This window comes from Zingiber officinale, chromosome 4B (genome assembly GCF_018446385.1).
Source record: "Zingiber officinale cultivar Zhangliang chromosome 4B, Zo_v1.1, whole genome shotgun sequence".
NCBI classification, from domain to species: domain Eukaryota; kingdom Viridiplantae; phylum Streptophyta; class Magnoliopsida; order Zingiberales; family Zingiberaceae; genus Zingiber; species Zingiber officinale.
The window spans coordinates 7,936,991-7,953,356 of NC_055993.1; the positions used below are offsets into that span (position 1 = coordinate 7,936,991).

Genomic DNA, 16,366 nt, shown 5'->3' on the forward strand with positions numbered 1-16,366 from the left:
GCCGGCCGCCGGAGAGGAACCCTAGATCCCCCCCTTTTTTCCTTCGCCCAAACAGGAGACGTTGTGCCGTCAGGAGAGAAAAGGAGAGGAGAGGTTTAGGTTTTGGAAAATAATCCCTAAGTTCTCCATTTTTATAACTTAATATTTCTGTTAACTATCTTAAATAAATTCACTACCTTTTCTAAACAGACAAATCCAACATCAACTTATCTCTTTTATAATCCAATATTCTGTTAACTATCTTAAATAAATTCGCTACCTTTTCTAAACAGACAAATTCAACATCAACTTATCCCTTTTATAATCCAATATTCTATTAACTATCTTAAATAAATTTTGCTACCTTTTCTAAACAAAACCGCCTGCTTGACCACTTGGTCAGTCGGATTTGTTTAAGGCTTGGTTCGACCGGAGGTTGCAGGTTCGAATCTTGGCTAATTTTCTTTATTTTTTACAACTTGTTTCTTTTGGTAAAAATACCAAATGAACTCCAAAAATTGCATAAAAATACTCTAAAATTTTTTAAAAATCTCTAGAATTTTTCTAAAGCATTTCTAAATATTTTTACGTACTATTAGAACTCGTAATGAGGAATTTTGGGTCGTTACAGGAAAAGGGGCAAAGGGTAGGTAAAAGAGTTCGCTGGAGGGGTGTTGGAGATGGCAGAACAGAAAAGGGTTGCAGAAGGAAGTAACAGACTCACCGGGGGTGGGAACAGCGAGAGAAGCAGAAGGATTCGCCGAGAAACGCTGAGAAAGTCGCCGGAAACAAGAACGATAAGTAAAGGTCGGGGGAAGGCGACGACCACGAGCTTATAAATATCAAGAGGCAAGGCTAAGCCGTCCGATCGGTAGCACGAATACCTAAAGGCAAATTTGGCCATTAAAATTCAAATCACCAAGGGTCACGTCCCATCCCGTCACCTCAAGCGTGCGGTGACAGGCGGTGACACGTGGCATGCGCTCATAGGACGGTTGTCAGAATAATTAAGGGGGCATGCTCCGCATTAATGCCTCAGATTGGTGCGCGTTCCAAGAGATTTTGCTGATAGGAAAGGGCAAGTGCCAAGGCAACAACTCTACGGGTTGACCGAACAAGAATAGCAGACTCGTGGTCAGACGCTCCCTCATACTGACCGATCAGCCCGCTGAAGGCATCACCTCGAGAAGAAAACTGAGGCCAATCGACGGAACTCCAGCAAAGAGGCATAGCTGATCGAAACACCGATAAGAAAGTAATATTTTCGCACCATTTTATCCAGTCAGTTGGACTTGCATCCTCATTCGACTAGACTTAAAGGGGAGGCATGTGATCCGGTGATGACTCAGTGGGGTGATACAGTGATGACACAGGAGGGCCCACCTCCGAGGAAGTTCAGGGCTTCGGTAGGCGTCAAGGTCAGTGGGGGTCAACTAAGTGACCAACCGATCAGAAAGCTCTCCATCCCCGATCGGTCGGAAGAGTTTGGCGAGAGATGGCCGAGCTTGCAGCGCATAAAGGCAAATGATACTCTAGCCGATCAGCTGCAGCACATGCATATAAGATTAAATAAGCGGCCGACCGAACCAATCGAGGGGAGCCCAGGCAGACTAGTAGCCGACAAACAGGACAGGGGGGACACGTGCCTACATCCTTTTGAGAGTTAGTGCCGCCGACGATCGGCACAGATGAACAGAAAATCGAACGGCAAGACAGAGAATCGTACGGGAGAAGCTTCCACCGCCTCTGCAGAGATATGCTCGCCCTGTTATGGTAAGATGTCAGGGACACCTTCTCGATGCTAGCTTTTGGGGAAAGTTTGGGGAAGCGTGTCCACTCGGGAAGCGTACAATCTACCCGTCGAAGCTCTATATAAGAAGGGAGATCGCCCTCCGCGGAGGTACGCATGATACATCTCTTGAAGTCATTATTCATCACTTTCTTTTTGCTCCTATCTTTGCTTGTCAGTGTGTGACTTGGGCGTCGGAGGGCCGTCGTCGGGAACCCCCTCCCGGCTTGGCACTAACGGCTTGTGATTGCAGGAGCAAAGGATCATCAGTGAAGATGAAGAACCACTTCAACGTTACTTCCCGGCTATCATCTCCTTAACTTCGAGACATGATCAATTGACATTATAATTGTTCATGATTACTTTACTCTTTCCCGTGAATTAATTCTGATTTAATACCATTCATTGATTTGAAATTTTTCTGTGGATAAAGATAAAGACCGAGACATGTTTCTTCATGATTCCAGTAATCAAATACATTGATTGGCAAGGAATGACATTCTATTTCCATGGGCAAACTTTCACAAAGGAACAAATAAAAGATCAAGTGGTAGCTTAGATTAAATGTATCGACCCTAAACTAAATAAGGATCGTATTCACAAAAGATAACTGGCAAAGAATGATATTATTTTTAAAAATAAACTACGGCAAGGTTTCTTCGTTGGCCCGGTTGTAATTTGAGCTGGCCTGAGTCTAAATCCAAGGGTATAAAGGTAATGTGAGATTTTACGATGTCAAGGCATTTGCCCATTGTAAGCAACATTGGTTTACCTGCGATCGCAGGGCCTTCTTCCCCTTCGCCTTGCTTTCCTATTCCGTGTGTACGTCCGCGGCCGCTCTTGCGCTGAGAGGAAGCCATCAGAACGTCGGAGGAAGAGGAGATGGCGGATCAGAGCGCCAAGGCCGAGGAGTTCGTGCAGAAGGCGGAGAAGAAGCTATCAGGATGGGGAATCTTCGGATCCAAGTACGATGACGCCACCGATTTGTTCGAAAAGGCCGCCAATTGGTTCAAGCTCGCAAAAAACTGTATTTTCCTTGCCTCATTTATGGTTCTGCCCCTTGAAAGTTAGGGTTTTTTTTCCCCATTGCATGTTTGTGCTTGGTTGGAGAAATCTGCTTTTCGATCGCCCTTCTTAGGTTAGGAGGATTTACTTGTTTTATTTTACATGAAAGGTTTTAGCGATGACCAAAATCCTTATCCGGATTCGCCTTCGGTTCTGGTGGATGAGCGGAGTATGCTCAAGTAATTTTGTATTGCGCTTGTTGGATTCTGGTTTCTCTCCCATTTGATATCAGATCGGAAGACGACTGCCTAGGTTTTTTTTTCGTTAAATGTTGGCTATTGGTGATAAGTAGTAGTTTTTAGCTGCGAATTTAGTGAATCCTAGAGCTTTGTAGGTCGAATTAGTGGCATTCAGTATCTATAATTAATCGGCATCGGCTATGTTTTTGGTCGCAGTAACATTATGGTCAAGTGGTCATTTTATATTCCCATCACTCGCTAGTCTCTGACATCAGTTTGACATGAACACATGAATGCCATTTGTCAAAAATACAACAACGCCTAAATTTGTCAACATAAATTGGTAAACACATTTATGGTATTTTGTGGTAATATAATCAAATAACCTAGTCCTTGTTTGATTTGGATTCCACATAAGTGTATAAATAAATTCCTAGCATAGCCATATGAGCAAATTATTTACCTTGTTTGAGTTTGACTTAAGATCCAATTCAAAGTAATGTTGATTTAATCAAATCAAATCTTGTCCCATTTATTCAATTGCTTAAATTAACAGGGAGATTTAGATTGGTAGCTTGCCTCCGGTTAGATGAGTTGTGCCTCCTAGGATACAATATGTTGCCCAGAAGTCATTTCATCATATACTGAATCAGATGCCAATTAGATATTACAGAGTCAGACTATGAGGATCTAAATTCATCAATTATTATTGCTGTTTTGGTCTGTTGATTATTTCTTTATTTGGCCGATATTATTGTTTGATTTGATGGTAGCAAGTTGTTATGTTATTTCCTTTGCAAAATAATTATTCCTTAATTTTCTTCTGAATGATTGCACTTGTTTGAGCTTCGTTGGAAGTTCTATTTTGTCCGCAATACTCAGCAAAAGGCATCAGTTACTCTTTTAGTTGCGTCAAATTTGATTAAATTTAAATCAATAAACATTATTTTGACTATTTTAATTTCTAGTTGACAACTCTGTTTTTGTATTGCTTCTTAATTAATGGCTTAATTTGCTACTGCAGGGGACAGAGCTGGATCAGTGTACATCAAAATTGCTGACTGTCAATTGAAGGTTAGATAAGATTATTCATGAGTTTGATAGGATGAGTAGTTTCACATATTATCAATTTTAGTGGCATTTAATCATTCATGTTGGTATCATTATGCAGTTAGATAGCAAGCATGAAGCTGCCACATCATATGTTGATGCAGCAAATTGTTACAAGAAAATCTCAATTCAAGGTATATATTCATCTGAGCAAAGCTCAATCAGGCGCCTCCTTCATTCAAACCAGTTGCTACTTCTTTGACTCTATTACATGTTTGAGTTCCATGTTTCTTGCTGTTTCCAGTTTTTAACTAATTAACATCTTTATGTTGTCAAAGCTAAAAAGTGGGTACGCATTTTCAACATGTTACTTTGCTATTTGGATAAAAACATAATCCATGTTGATGCAGATGCTGCCGAATCATTAAACCAGGCTGTTAACCTTTTCCTGGAGATTGGTAGACTAAATATGGCTGCAAGATATTGCAAGGTGAAGATCTGGCTTTCACTGCTGATGTTCTCTTGTGGTATTTTCTCGATGGACTGTACCATTCTACTGCATAATCTAGCGATTATATAGTTTTGAGTATAAAAATCTCTCCAGTTCTTGTGCTTGGAATAAAATTGCCGGGACAATCCTTGCTGGTGATTGTTCCCTGATTTTAAGTTGATGCTGTGCGTGTATGAACTTAGGATGTTTTTAGTTATTTTATTTTCTTTTGCTGTGGATTTCATTTTGTCATATTACAGGAGCTTGGAGAGTTATATGAGCAAGCACAGGATTTAGAGAAGGCTATTGTGTACTTTGAACGGGCAGCTGATCTCTTTCAAAGTGAGGAAGTGACAACTTCTGCCAATCAATGTAACCAAAAGGTTGCACAATTTGCAGCTCAACTGGAGCAGTAAGTGTAACTTGTTGACATTTGTTCTTTATTTTACCACATCAAATTGTCAATCATCTCTAATATTTTTGGCTAGTTTCTGTTCCTTACCAGCAATTATGATTATGACTAAGCCTTTCAGTTGGTGTACTGATTGTGCACTGTTAGATCCAATGTGCTGGAATGTTAGTTTTCGCCTTGCCTTCCCCTTTTAGAATTAGGTTTAGCCGGTAGACCGTCTTATTGGTTTACCATTCCTGATGTTTTTCAGTGCAGACCTGAAGAAGATTACTTTTAGCTGTCTTAGTGGTATTTATTGAAACACCTTGATATCTACCTCTTTTCTGCATATTTGGTTTCTGGAACTCTTATGTCTACCACATTGAATCTGGACTCAGCAAACAACTCATATCTCTTTGACCATAATGCCTGTCGTCTTAAGTAATGTTTTACTTTCTGTCTGTTATGTACTTTTTTTTGTTAACCTATAATTCTGAAAATTGCAACGAGTACCATTTGCCTTGTTGATTGGCAAACAATTTATAGATCATATGTTCTTTGTATATTTAGTAGAATCAGCATGTGCATATGATATATTTAGCTTCAGAAAATTTTAGCTTCTGGTTGTGGTTGTGTACAAACTAGACATGTTATTTTTTCAGATACCCAAAGGCAATTGGAATACTTGAAGTGATTGCACGACAGTCCATCAATAACAATCTTCTCAAGTATAGTGTCAAAGGGATTCTACTGAATGCTGGAATATGTCAGCTGTGCAAAGGTGATGTTGTTGCAGTTACAAATGCATTAGAACGATATGAGGTTTGTGCATCTTGGCTAGTAATTGACGACCTTTTTATGTCAAAGATCATTTAACCTGGTGGTACATCTTGTGCAGGAACTTGATCCCACCTTTTCAGGCACACGGGAATACAAGCTTTTATCTGTAAGACTTAGATGGTTTTCCGGTGATATAGGCTTGACTTTTCACTTGCAGATCAGTTTTCTTTACTCAGTCAACCAAGTTCCTGCAAGTATTATTTGCTAGAAAAGTTCACATAATATTTATCTCATTGAAAGGATAATATCTATGCAATCGGCCCAAGATAGTTGACTTAATTTCATAGAATCTATTTCATCACGGATAGATCTTATCAAATTTGTTAAAAGAAAGGTGAAATGTGTTAAACTATAGAGAGTATATAGAATGCCCAACTATCGGTTCATGGTCAAATTAATTTTCAAAAACTTTATCGCATTCCAAGGTTTCATGTTTTATCAATTTAATTCGTTTGCTATTAGAATAACATTGCATGGCACTTTTATTTGCTACTATCATGCTTTTATTCCATTCGTTCCTTGTCCATTTTTTTTATTCTAAAAAATTTATTGAATTATTTATTAACCAAATTATACTTGAGTTTCTTAAACTATTCAAACTTAATAAAATCATCTGGATTAGCATACGTCTGATTGGATTTGTTAAAAATTATTTGTAGTTCTTAAAGTTACATGAATTTCACCAATCAAAGTACCACTTTATTGCAGAATTTAGCAGAAGCACTGGATGAGGGAGATGTTGTGAAATTTACAGATGCAGTTCAAGAATATGACAGCATGACCAGGCTGGTATGCGTTTTCTATTAACATTGTCGATCGGTCCCATCATACTTTAAAAGTTTATGTTCTACTTGATCTAGCATTTGATGGAGTAGCAAGAACATAAAAGTTGATAAATATTTCCTAATCACTGCTAATATCTTTTCCTTGTCTTTTCCTCATGAAAAAATATAACACAAGTATTTGTCCTGGTTAACTTGTTACACTTAAAGCAATCTTGTTGACGATACAATCTAAACTGACACCAGGATTCTTGGAAAACTACTCTTCTGCTGCGAGTGAAGAACACCATCAAATTGAAGGAAGAAGAGGAAGACGATCTCACCTAATTCCTGCTAAGTATCGGCATCGTTGTCTATATCTTTGTCTGAACATGATCCTTTCATGGTGGTCCTGGTTCGAAGAGTTTGGTTCAGGTTCGAAGATGAGGTCAATGCTTTTGAGTTGTGTGCAAGTGTCGCCCCTTTGCCTTTCCTATCATTTACTCTGGAGATCGCTAACTTTGACAATTCAATAAGGCTTATATTTGTCTTCTTGGTTCTATTTCACTGGCTTCTAAACAATATGATATATTTCTGTTAGTGGGTGTTTTCTATTTTAATCTCAGGTTAGTTGATTCATAATCTTTAATCAACAGACAAATACACTTTAGTGGTATGGTAATAGATGCCAATTCAATCATGTATCGGCAATGATCAACGTAAACATTGATGCGATAATACACTGGTTTAAATAATCATACTGCCTGATTTGAGAAAATTTAAAAATTGTAATATACAAGAGAAAAATAATAATACATAATATGGAAGATTATAGTATGCTATAAGATGTTACAGGGCCGACCCTGAGACATGTCACCGGGGGCGACAGGGGCTCCCGATTTTTAGGGACCCCAAATTCGACAAACATAATTAATATATATATTAGTTTAATAAAAATTAAGAAATTATATTTTATTAGATTGTTTTAATAAAGATTAATATATATATATATATATATATATATATATATATATATATGATCTGCTGCGGATAAAGCCGTGCGGACCGCTGCGGACTTGCCTTTCTGATCGGTCTCTGGACCGATCAGGGAACCAAGTCCGCCGGTTCGCTCGGCTTTGTCCGCAGCAGATCATTTCTGTGTATATATATATATATATATATATATATATATATATATATAATTTAAGAAAATACTTTCAAAAAAATATGTTTTCTTTCCGAGGCAAATTTTCCTTTCCAAGGTAGCACAGTGATATTGAACCATCCTTTGCTTTGAAGCAGCACCTTTCATCCTTGCTTTGAAGCAGCACCTTTCATCTTTGCTTTGAACCGTTGATTCTTTGAAGCATCAATAAGGTGCTGTGAAAAAAACGAAGGAATCTCTGCTTGGTACCATCTCTCGTTTCCTTTTATCCTTTTTGCATTGTTGTTTTGCAAGATTTTTCTTTCTGTCTTCTCGATCGATCATGGTTATGTGGTTCTATCCTCACAATTGCAGGTCCGCACTCTGTAGTTTGTAGCCTATAGGAGAACTTGTTGATCAAGAAAGCTGTCGATTTTGAAGGAGGAGAGTTGCCGAACACAATTCCATCTGGGAAAAATCAGTTTAGATTTGTGCTTGAAAAATAAAAACTGTCAGCTTCTGAATCTGATCACTGTCAAGTGTCAACAGCATTTAGAGATCATTTTTGGAAATTTTCAACAACAGTGGAGGTGATTTACTGATTTTCTTTCTCTCTTTCATAGCTTTGGTTTCTGGATGGTCAAGTCAGTGACTCATGTTTGAGTTCATCTAGGGAAGAAGTGTTTGAATTTGCTCGAAGAGTAAAACTGTTGTGAGTTCCATCTCTCAGTGATCCTTGTCTTAGATCTGTGGTTCAGTTGGAAATTATTGTAAAAGTGACATCTATCGATTGCTTCAAGCACAAATCATGTTTTATTGCTCTTTTACTATTATTTTCACTACTTGTCTTTATTTCGTTACTACTATCTAGCTTTGTTGCTAGTTTTGTGTGTTTTATTTTCACTTGAAATTTGTATTACAAGCATGTTTTCAAAGAAATATCTATCTGGAGTCAGAAAAGAAATAAAAGAAAAAGCGTAGAAGAGATTATTAAAACTCAGAAAGGTACTCTTCATCAATTTTTTAAAACTAGCTCTTCAATTGAAGATTCAATTGATGAATTACAAGAAGAAAATCAAGAACTTAATGATTATGCAATAGATGAGCAACAACTAAGTAATCAAGAAGAACTAAATGATTATACAACAAATGAGCAACAACTGAGTAATCAAGAAGAATTTAATAATCATGCAATCAATGAGCAGAAAGAATTGATAGAAAATGATGAGAATAATCATGCAATGAATGAGTTAGAAGAATTGAGAGAAAATGATGATAATGATTTGAATGTAGAAGTTGGTAATATAATTGAGAATGAAAATGAGTTAGAGAAAACTGGTCATGTTTTGGATATATATGATCCAAGATCTTAGGATAACATTGATAATAAAACAAGAAATCTTTTGGTAGAGAAAGGTCCTATAAGAGAAAGTAATCTTAAGTTCACTGTAGATGAGCTTTCGAGACATTTTTCATATTCTTATTACACAAGAAAATTACCAAATGGAGAGAATCAAGATAGAAAATGACTTGTATACTCGAAAGATGCAAACAGAGTATATTGTTTTTGTTGCAAATTGTTTAAATTAGTGAAAAATAAAAGTTTGTTGGCAAATGAAGGTCTGAATGATTGGAAACGTTTAAGTGATAGACTTAGACAACATGAGAATGGTATTGAGCATGTTACTAACATGAAAACTTGGATTGATTTGGAAATTAGATTGAAAAAGAATAAAACAATTGACAAAGAGATCCAAGTGCAAATTAAGAAAGAGAAAGAACATTGGAAATTTATTTTAGCTAGGATTATTTCTGTTGTGAAATGTCTTGCTAAACATAATTTGGCTTTTCGTAGGGATAATGAAAAAATTTACCAAAGTAGTAATGGTAACTTTTTGGGGCTACTTGAATTAATCGTAGAATTTGATTTGGTAATGCAAGGTCATTTTAGACGTATTCAAAATAATGAGATTCATTATCATTACCTTAGTCATAAGATTCAAAATGAGTTGATTATTATATTAAGTTCTAAAGTCAGAAATACTATAATTGAAAAAATAAAAGAGGCAAAATATTTTTCAGTGATACTTGATTGTACTTCAGATGTAAGTCACTATGAGCAAATGACTTTGATAATTCGATGTGTGTATGTCTTAGTTTGTCCTATAAAGGTAAATAAGTATTTTATAGAGTTTTTAAAAGTGGATGATACATCTGGATTAGAATTTTTTAATGAATTATAATCTGTTTTAGAAACCCTTGGACTTGATATTGATAATGTGAGGGGGTAAGGTTATGATAATGGTTCTAATATGAAAGGTAAAAATCAAGGTGTACAAAAGAGATTTCATGAAATAAATCCAAGAGCATTGTATATGCTATGTGCTTGTCATTCTCTTAATTTAACAATTTGTGATATGACAAATTCTTGTGTTAAGGCCGTGTCATTTTTTGGAATTGTACAACGCATGTATACTTTATTTGCTAGTTCTACAAAAAGGTGGAAGATTTTACAAGATCATGTTCATCAATTAACTCTAAAGTCATTGTCAACAACAAGATGGGAAAGTCATGTTAATAGTATCACATCCATAATAACTCAACCAAATGAGATAAGAAAAGCTTTATATGAATTATCGAAAGTTAGTGAAGATGCTAAGACTAGGAGTGAGGCTGAATCTTTAGTAACACATGAACTTGAAAGTTTTGAATTTTTGTTGGGCATAACTATATGGCATAACATTTTGAAAAAAGTTGAATTGATTAGTAAAAAGTTGCAATCTAAAGATATGCAAATTGATATTGTAATAAAGATTTTGAGATGATTGATTTCTTATTTTGAAAGATATAGGGAGGAAGGTTTCCAATCTGCTATGACATTAGCGAAAGAGATTGCATCTAAAATAGAAATTGATCCTATTTTTCCTCAAAAACGTACAACTCATAGAAAGAAATAATTTGATGAAAATTATCATGAAGAGATTTCACAATCTGCCGAGGAATCTTTTAGGATTAATTATTTTATTGTTGTCGTTGATATTGTTATTTCCTCTTTAAAAAATAGATTTGAACAATTAGAAATCTTTGAAAACATTTTTAGTTTTTTATTCAATCCTAAAAAGTTTCTTTCAATGAATGATAATAGATTGCATGAGTATTGTGATAATCTTCAAGTTGCTCTAAAATATCATGACAAGTCTGATATTGATACTGATGATTTATTTTCTGAATTGCAAGTGCTACAAATGTGTTTACCAATAGAAACAAAGTCAGCTTTTGAAGTTATTGAGATTGTAAAAGTTTTATATTGTTTTCCTAATATTTTCATTGCTTATAGAGTTTTGTTAACTATACTCATTACTGTAGCATCAACAGAAAGAAATTTTTCTAAACTAAAATTGATAAAATCGCACTTGTGTTCAACTATATCTCAAGAAAGATTAAATGACTTGGCAATTTTATGCATTGAAAATGAGGTGTTAGAAAAACTTGATTTGGAAGATCTTATTGATGATTTTGCTTCCCAAAATGCTAGAAGATCTAGATTTTTTCAATGATTATTTGATACTTGTTTTGTTTTTGTATTTGTAGGGACTACTCTTTTTGGAGAAACTTGGAAAATATATTTTGTATGGAGTTCATCATATTTTAAATAAAATATATTATTTTTTAAGTTTTATTATTAAACTGCTCTATTCAAATTGTATGTTAGTAAAAAAAATAAATTATAAGGTCTCTTTTTCTCTTTTCGCCGAGGGCTCCCAAAAGTCAGGGTCAGCCTTGAGACGTTATACAATGATACAATAAGCATTTAGTTGCTTCCTGGGGTTGGTGTGATAGAAAACGGATGAATGAATTTCTCAAATAGCGAGGGTTTGATTGTCGCACTGTGCAAATAATTGTCTGCGATGCTATTGCAGAACAGTCATGATGTTGGGCTGTCCATCATGACCCATTTATATTTCTCGGATTTTTCCAATAACTGATGGGAATTTTCTATAGGACTGGACCGGCTATCTTTGAGGTGAAAGGATAGCTAGACTAGGGGTGTAAACGAATCGAATTGAGCTGAATATGTAAAAAAATTTAAAGTTCGAATTCGGCTCGAAATAAGTATATTCGAGTTCAAGCTCGATTTGAAGGTCAAAAAATTCAAAATGTTTGATTTGAATTCGGTTCAAATTAGGGCTCGAGTTCGAGTTCGAGTTCGGTTCGAATTAGAACTCGGATTCGAGTTCAGTTGAAAATATTCGAATATGTTCGCGAATTGTTCGAATTATTGCTCGAAAATAGGTTCGAAAGTTCGAAATTTATTTATTTAATATATATTTAACTTATATTAATAAATATTAAAACTCGCCAGCGACTCGAATAATATAATTTGGGCTCAAGTTCAGTTTAAAAAAAAATTCGAACATGTTCGAGTTCGGCTCGAATTAGATAAATTCGAATACGAATCGAATATTTTTCGAGCCGGCTCGAAAAACTCGCGAGCCGGCTCGAAAAACTCGCGAGCCGACTCGATTCATTTGCAGCCCTAAGCTAGACACCTGGGCTTATAAGCGCTCAGTTTGGGCAACATACAGTAGTACTGGCCGATTGCACTTAATTACAACTAATTAGTTCTTAACTACAATCTCAATATACAATGAACTCGATCTACAAATAGCGAGTGAAACAAAAAAAAAAAAAAAAGGAACAAAACAGTAAAGTAATGACAATTGCGACACGGTGATCAACTCAACTCAAACTGAGCTAGAACTGCAGAAATCCTTCTTCATAGCAGTCTGCAGTCTTGCACTATGCAGCTTGGTGCTATCGTTCTGCTGAGTTTCTATATGTTTCAGATTCACAAGTAGCAGTTGTCATTGGGTAGAGAATAATCAAGGAACAATTAGCACAAATCTGCTCTGCAGATTTCTGTACAGAGATTCTAATGACAACTTTTCATGGTTGAAGAGCTGCACTTTTTCCTTTTTCTTTGAAAATGTTGAACCTCAAGCAATGAATCTGTTCCCTGATCCCTAAAACAGTTCCATGATAGCAAGTCAACATAATTCACCCACTTATCACAGCAAAGTCATCTCCTTAGAACCTTTTTGGGCGCAGACTGCAAAGATAAATCGTGGGAGAAAAAAAAACACACGCACAATATAGAAGGATCTCTAAGTTAAAAAAAATCCATGTCTAGATATTTGCCGGATGGTTTCACATTCACTCCCACCATATTCCCATTAACTGTGACTGTAAAATCACCGCTTGTGCCAACTTTAAACTTATTCATCTTTGGCACATCTGGTGGGCTTTCACACCGTATAAGTGCCCAATTAATGCTCTGAAAAAAAGGATGTTGCTTCAACTCCGCAGTGCCATGCCTATAAGCAAGCCTTTGCTGGGGCTCTTTCACAAGCAGGCCTTTGATCAGATCTCGTGCTGCAAAACTGATAGTAGGAAACTCAGGGAACTCTAGTGGCTCTCCCACCACGTTGAACAAGGTAGCACGGTTTCCAGACCCTTTAAATGGTGTCTTTCCAAACAGAAGCTCGTAGAGAAGTATCCCAAAGCTCCACCAATCCACAGCACTACCATGCCCTTCACCTTTGATGATCTCAGGTGCTAAATATTCATGAGTCCCCACAAAGGACATGGAATGGGCACTTGAGGGCTCCGCGATTAGCACGGGAAGTGTTTGATGCGGTTTTCCAACATCAGTTGTGCATGCTTTGCTTGCCTTGGATCTCCTGACACCCGGCAGATGTGGTGAGAAGCAAGTAGGCTGCAGACATGAGTGCTTCATGCAACTGGGTTCAATACAAGAAGGTTGACTGTGTCTTCCACTACTCTTCGTGGATTTCACCAGAGTGGGAAAAACCGCACACCTTAAAGAGAGATCAAAATCAGATAGCACTATGTGTCCATCATCTCTTACCAATACATTCTCTGGCTTGAGATCTCTATAAATTATCCCAAGCATGTGAAGGTACTCCAAAGCAAGAAGAACTTCAGCAACATAAAACCTGAATCATAAAAAGTTTTCATGCTTGTAGAGTTAAGAAGTATCTTCACATTGTAGTTAATTTTTTTATTTTTATATAAAGCATGGTGACTTTATTGGCAGACTATGTTCATCATTTCTACTTATTTTCAGATAGTAATCAAAACAAGAATCAGTTCCATGTTAGCAACAAAGTTCAAGCAACATATGAGGCATAGATTTCAGCAGGCTAGTTAAGATTACAAATATCAGGCAGATGGTTCATTGCCACTTATAATGATTTGCAAGTGTTGAATAAATGTTCAATATAAGCATCAGACAACTACAATACATGCGAAATCTTGCCTAATTATGGTATAATTAAGTAGAGATAAAGGTTACTATTTACTATATAATGAGAAGCAAATTACAAGGTTTGATTAAGAAATATTTAATCACCCCAGAGAAGATGCGACAAAAGTGAACTGTCTATAACTCAATTGGCTAAGTCATTGGGCCTCACATTTTACTAGACTTTGGACTTGGAAAAGGATGTCAACACTTATGGGAGAGATTATGTGGCCACAATTTAGTCTATTGCCATTGGAAGCTCTGAGTGGAGTAAGGGACATCATAGAGCCTCGACGTGTTGATATCATTAAATTGGGTGTAAGCATTTTACACCACATGGTTCAAACTTCTAACAGTTATATGTGGAGATAAGTGACTAGTATTTTAGAGAGCAGAATGCATTGCATTGGAAGCAAAAAAACCATTAGAAGGATAGAAAGAAAAGCCTAAAGCTTGATGTTCAACAATGTTTGATGAAGACTAAGAATGTGAAAACAAACAAACAAACAAACAAAAAGCCATGGTAATAATTCAATTGGTGATTTGCATTTCATCGTTTGAATAATTCAAAATGAATGATGCTTCCACAAAGATGCTACAGTTACAACATATTACCTTGCAGCAGTCTCAGTGAAGCATTTTCCAGGTCGCCTTTGCTGGAGGTAGCGGAGATCGCCGCCGGAGTAGAACTCCATCACCAAGCAAGAAAAATTCTCAGTCTCAAAGTGTGCATAGAGGGTCGGCAAGAACGGGTGGTCAAGACATTGCAGAATCTCCCTCTCCGTCTGCGCCCTGCTCAGCTTCTTGCGGCTCACAAGCGCCGCCTTGTCCATCACCTTCACAGCGAACAGGGGGCTTCCTTTTCCCCTCAACTCGGCGAGGTATACACAACCGATGTCCCCGCTCCCAAGCCTTTCCAAGAGCCTGAAGTGCCCTAATCCAAGACGTCCGTCACGTATGCTAACAGCGCGGATGGCGTCCCACCGCCCATCATTCGCCTGGTGCGGCTTTTTCGCCCACCAGCCGCCGGCAGTGCTGCTCCAGCCACTGCACCAACTGCTGCTGCTGCTGCATTCATCGTCCGCATCGTCGTCGCCGCTCGAGTCAGGGTTCCGCCGGCTGTCCTCGTCTTGAAAATCGCTGACCGTAGAGCGGGCGCCGACGCTGCAAGCGGTACCATGGCTGACCCTAGCGGTGACGAAGCTCAAGCAGTCGTCTTTGGCGTCGGAGAGGCTTAGCATCGGCTCGAAGAAAACGTCGGGGGGCGCCGCAATCCGGCTGGCATGGCCAGGAGAGGAGGGGAGAGCAAGATTTCGCTCGCGGACGACTGAATCGTCCTGGGGAGGTGAGTCCGCGATCAAGGAAGAAAGGGAGGCGCGGCGGGGGGCGGAGACCGCTGGGCTAGACAGGGGAAAGATGCTGCGGCTGAGAGGCTCTGCGGCGGCGGCGGAAGGGCTGAGAGGCGGGGGTTCGGAGCAGTCGTCGGAGGTCGGCATCACCCTCTCCTCCAAATTCCAATCTTGTGTTCCAATTTAGTCTTCTGCTTTGCTTCTTGTGCGTCTCTTGTGCTATCATCACCAAAACTCTCTTTTCCCCAACAAAAGGCTGCAACACACGTCTTCACAACAACCCTGGCCAAAAATGATAACACCAAAAATGCAAAAATAATTATGAAATTGAGTCAGAATAATAGTACAATATCACAGTTACCATTGCAATTAAGATAATTCTATAAATAATTATGAGATTTATTAAAACTAACCCTACTGACGAATTTATTAATATCACAGTTACAATTGCAATATAAGAGGATCCACATTGATACGTTATTGGAAAGTTATAATCAATATGCTGGTATTAAATCAATGTGATCTGGTGTTAATGTCAATTGAACGCATTTAAAGCATTTATTTATATATATATAAAAAAATGTTGTCATTGACAACTCCTTGGGCCCTGCGCACGCAGGGCCTAATATATCAGGCCCTGACACAGGACTTGCATAGGACCAAAAACATTAGATCTTTTGTCTTTATTTATTTATTTATTTATTTTTTTTTTTTTTTTTTTTTGCCAGTGGAATAAAAAAAAGATAGTAAATCTACAATGATTAGTAGATCTACAGCATCTCATCTAATCAAGATGCGAGTCTACATGTAGACCTAAATGAAAAAAAAACTCGTCCAATGGATCCGAAGATAACAAAAAGAAAGGAAAAAGGTAAAATGAAATCGGGCATTGCAGGTGATCTTGTCTGAGAGCTGAGCCGATAGACGCTCGGGATGTGACGCTCCTATTGACTGGTTGAAGACTCCGAAGAAGTAGATCCTTTGCTGCCGGGAACCTGTAAACA

At 37.6% G+C, this 16,366-nt stretch overlaps 2 protein-coding genes across 2 annotated transcripts; one reads left to right on the forward strand and one right to left on the reverse strand.

Annotated features, from left to right (window-relative positions):
- Positions 1–2,503: 2,503 nt before the first annotated feature.
- On the forward strand, positions 2,504–7,144 carry LOC121974627 (alpha-soluble NSF attachment protein-like). Its single transcript, XM_042525776.1, has 9 exons — positions 2,504–2,795; positions 4,037–4,086; positions 4,184–4,256; positions 4,473–4,552; positions 4,813–4,964; positions 5,606–5,765; positions 5,842–5,889; positions 6,492–6,572; positions 6,812–7,144. Exons 1-9 carry the CDS (start codon positions 2,651–2,653, stop codon positions 6,890–6,892), a joined length of 870 nt encoding a protein of 289 aa, XP_042381710.1. The 5' UTR covers positions 2,504–2,650; the 3' UTR covers positions 6,893–7,144.
- Positions 7,145–12,274: 5,130 nt separating this feature from the next.
- On the reverse strand, positions 12,275–15,631 carry LOC121974628 (serine/threonine-protein kinase D6PKL1-like). Its single transcript, XM_042525777.1, has 2 exons — positions 14,629–15,631; positions 12,275–13,705 (listed from the first exon to the last, which is right to left on the reverse strand). Exons 1-2 carry the CDS (start codon positions 15,507–15,509, stop codon positions 12,859–12,861), a joined length of 1,728 nt encoding a protein of 575 aa, XP_042381711.1. The 5' UTR covers positions 15,510–15,631; the 3' UTR covers positions 12,275–12,858.
- Positions 15,632–16,366: the final 735 nt, after the last annotated feature.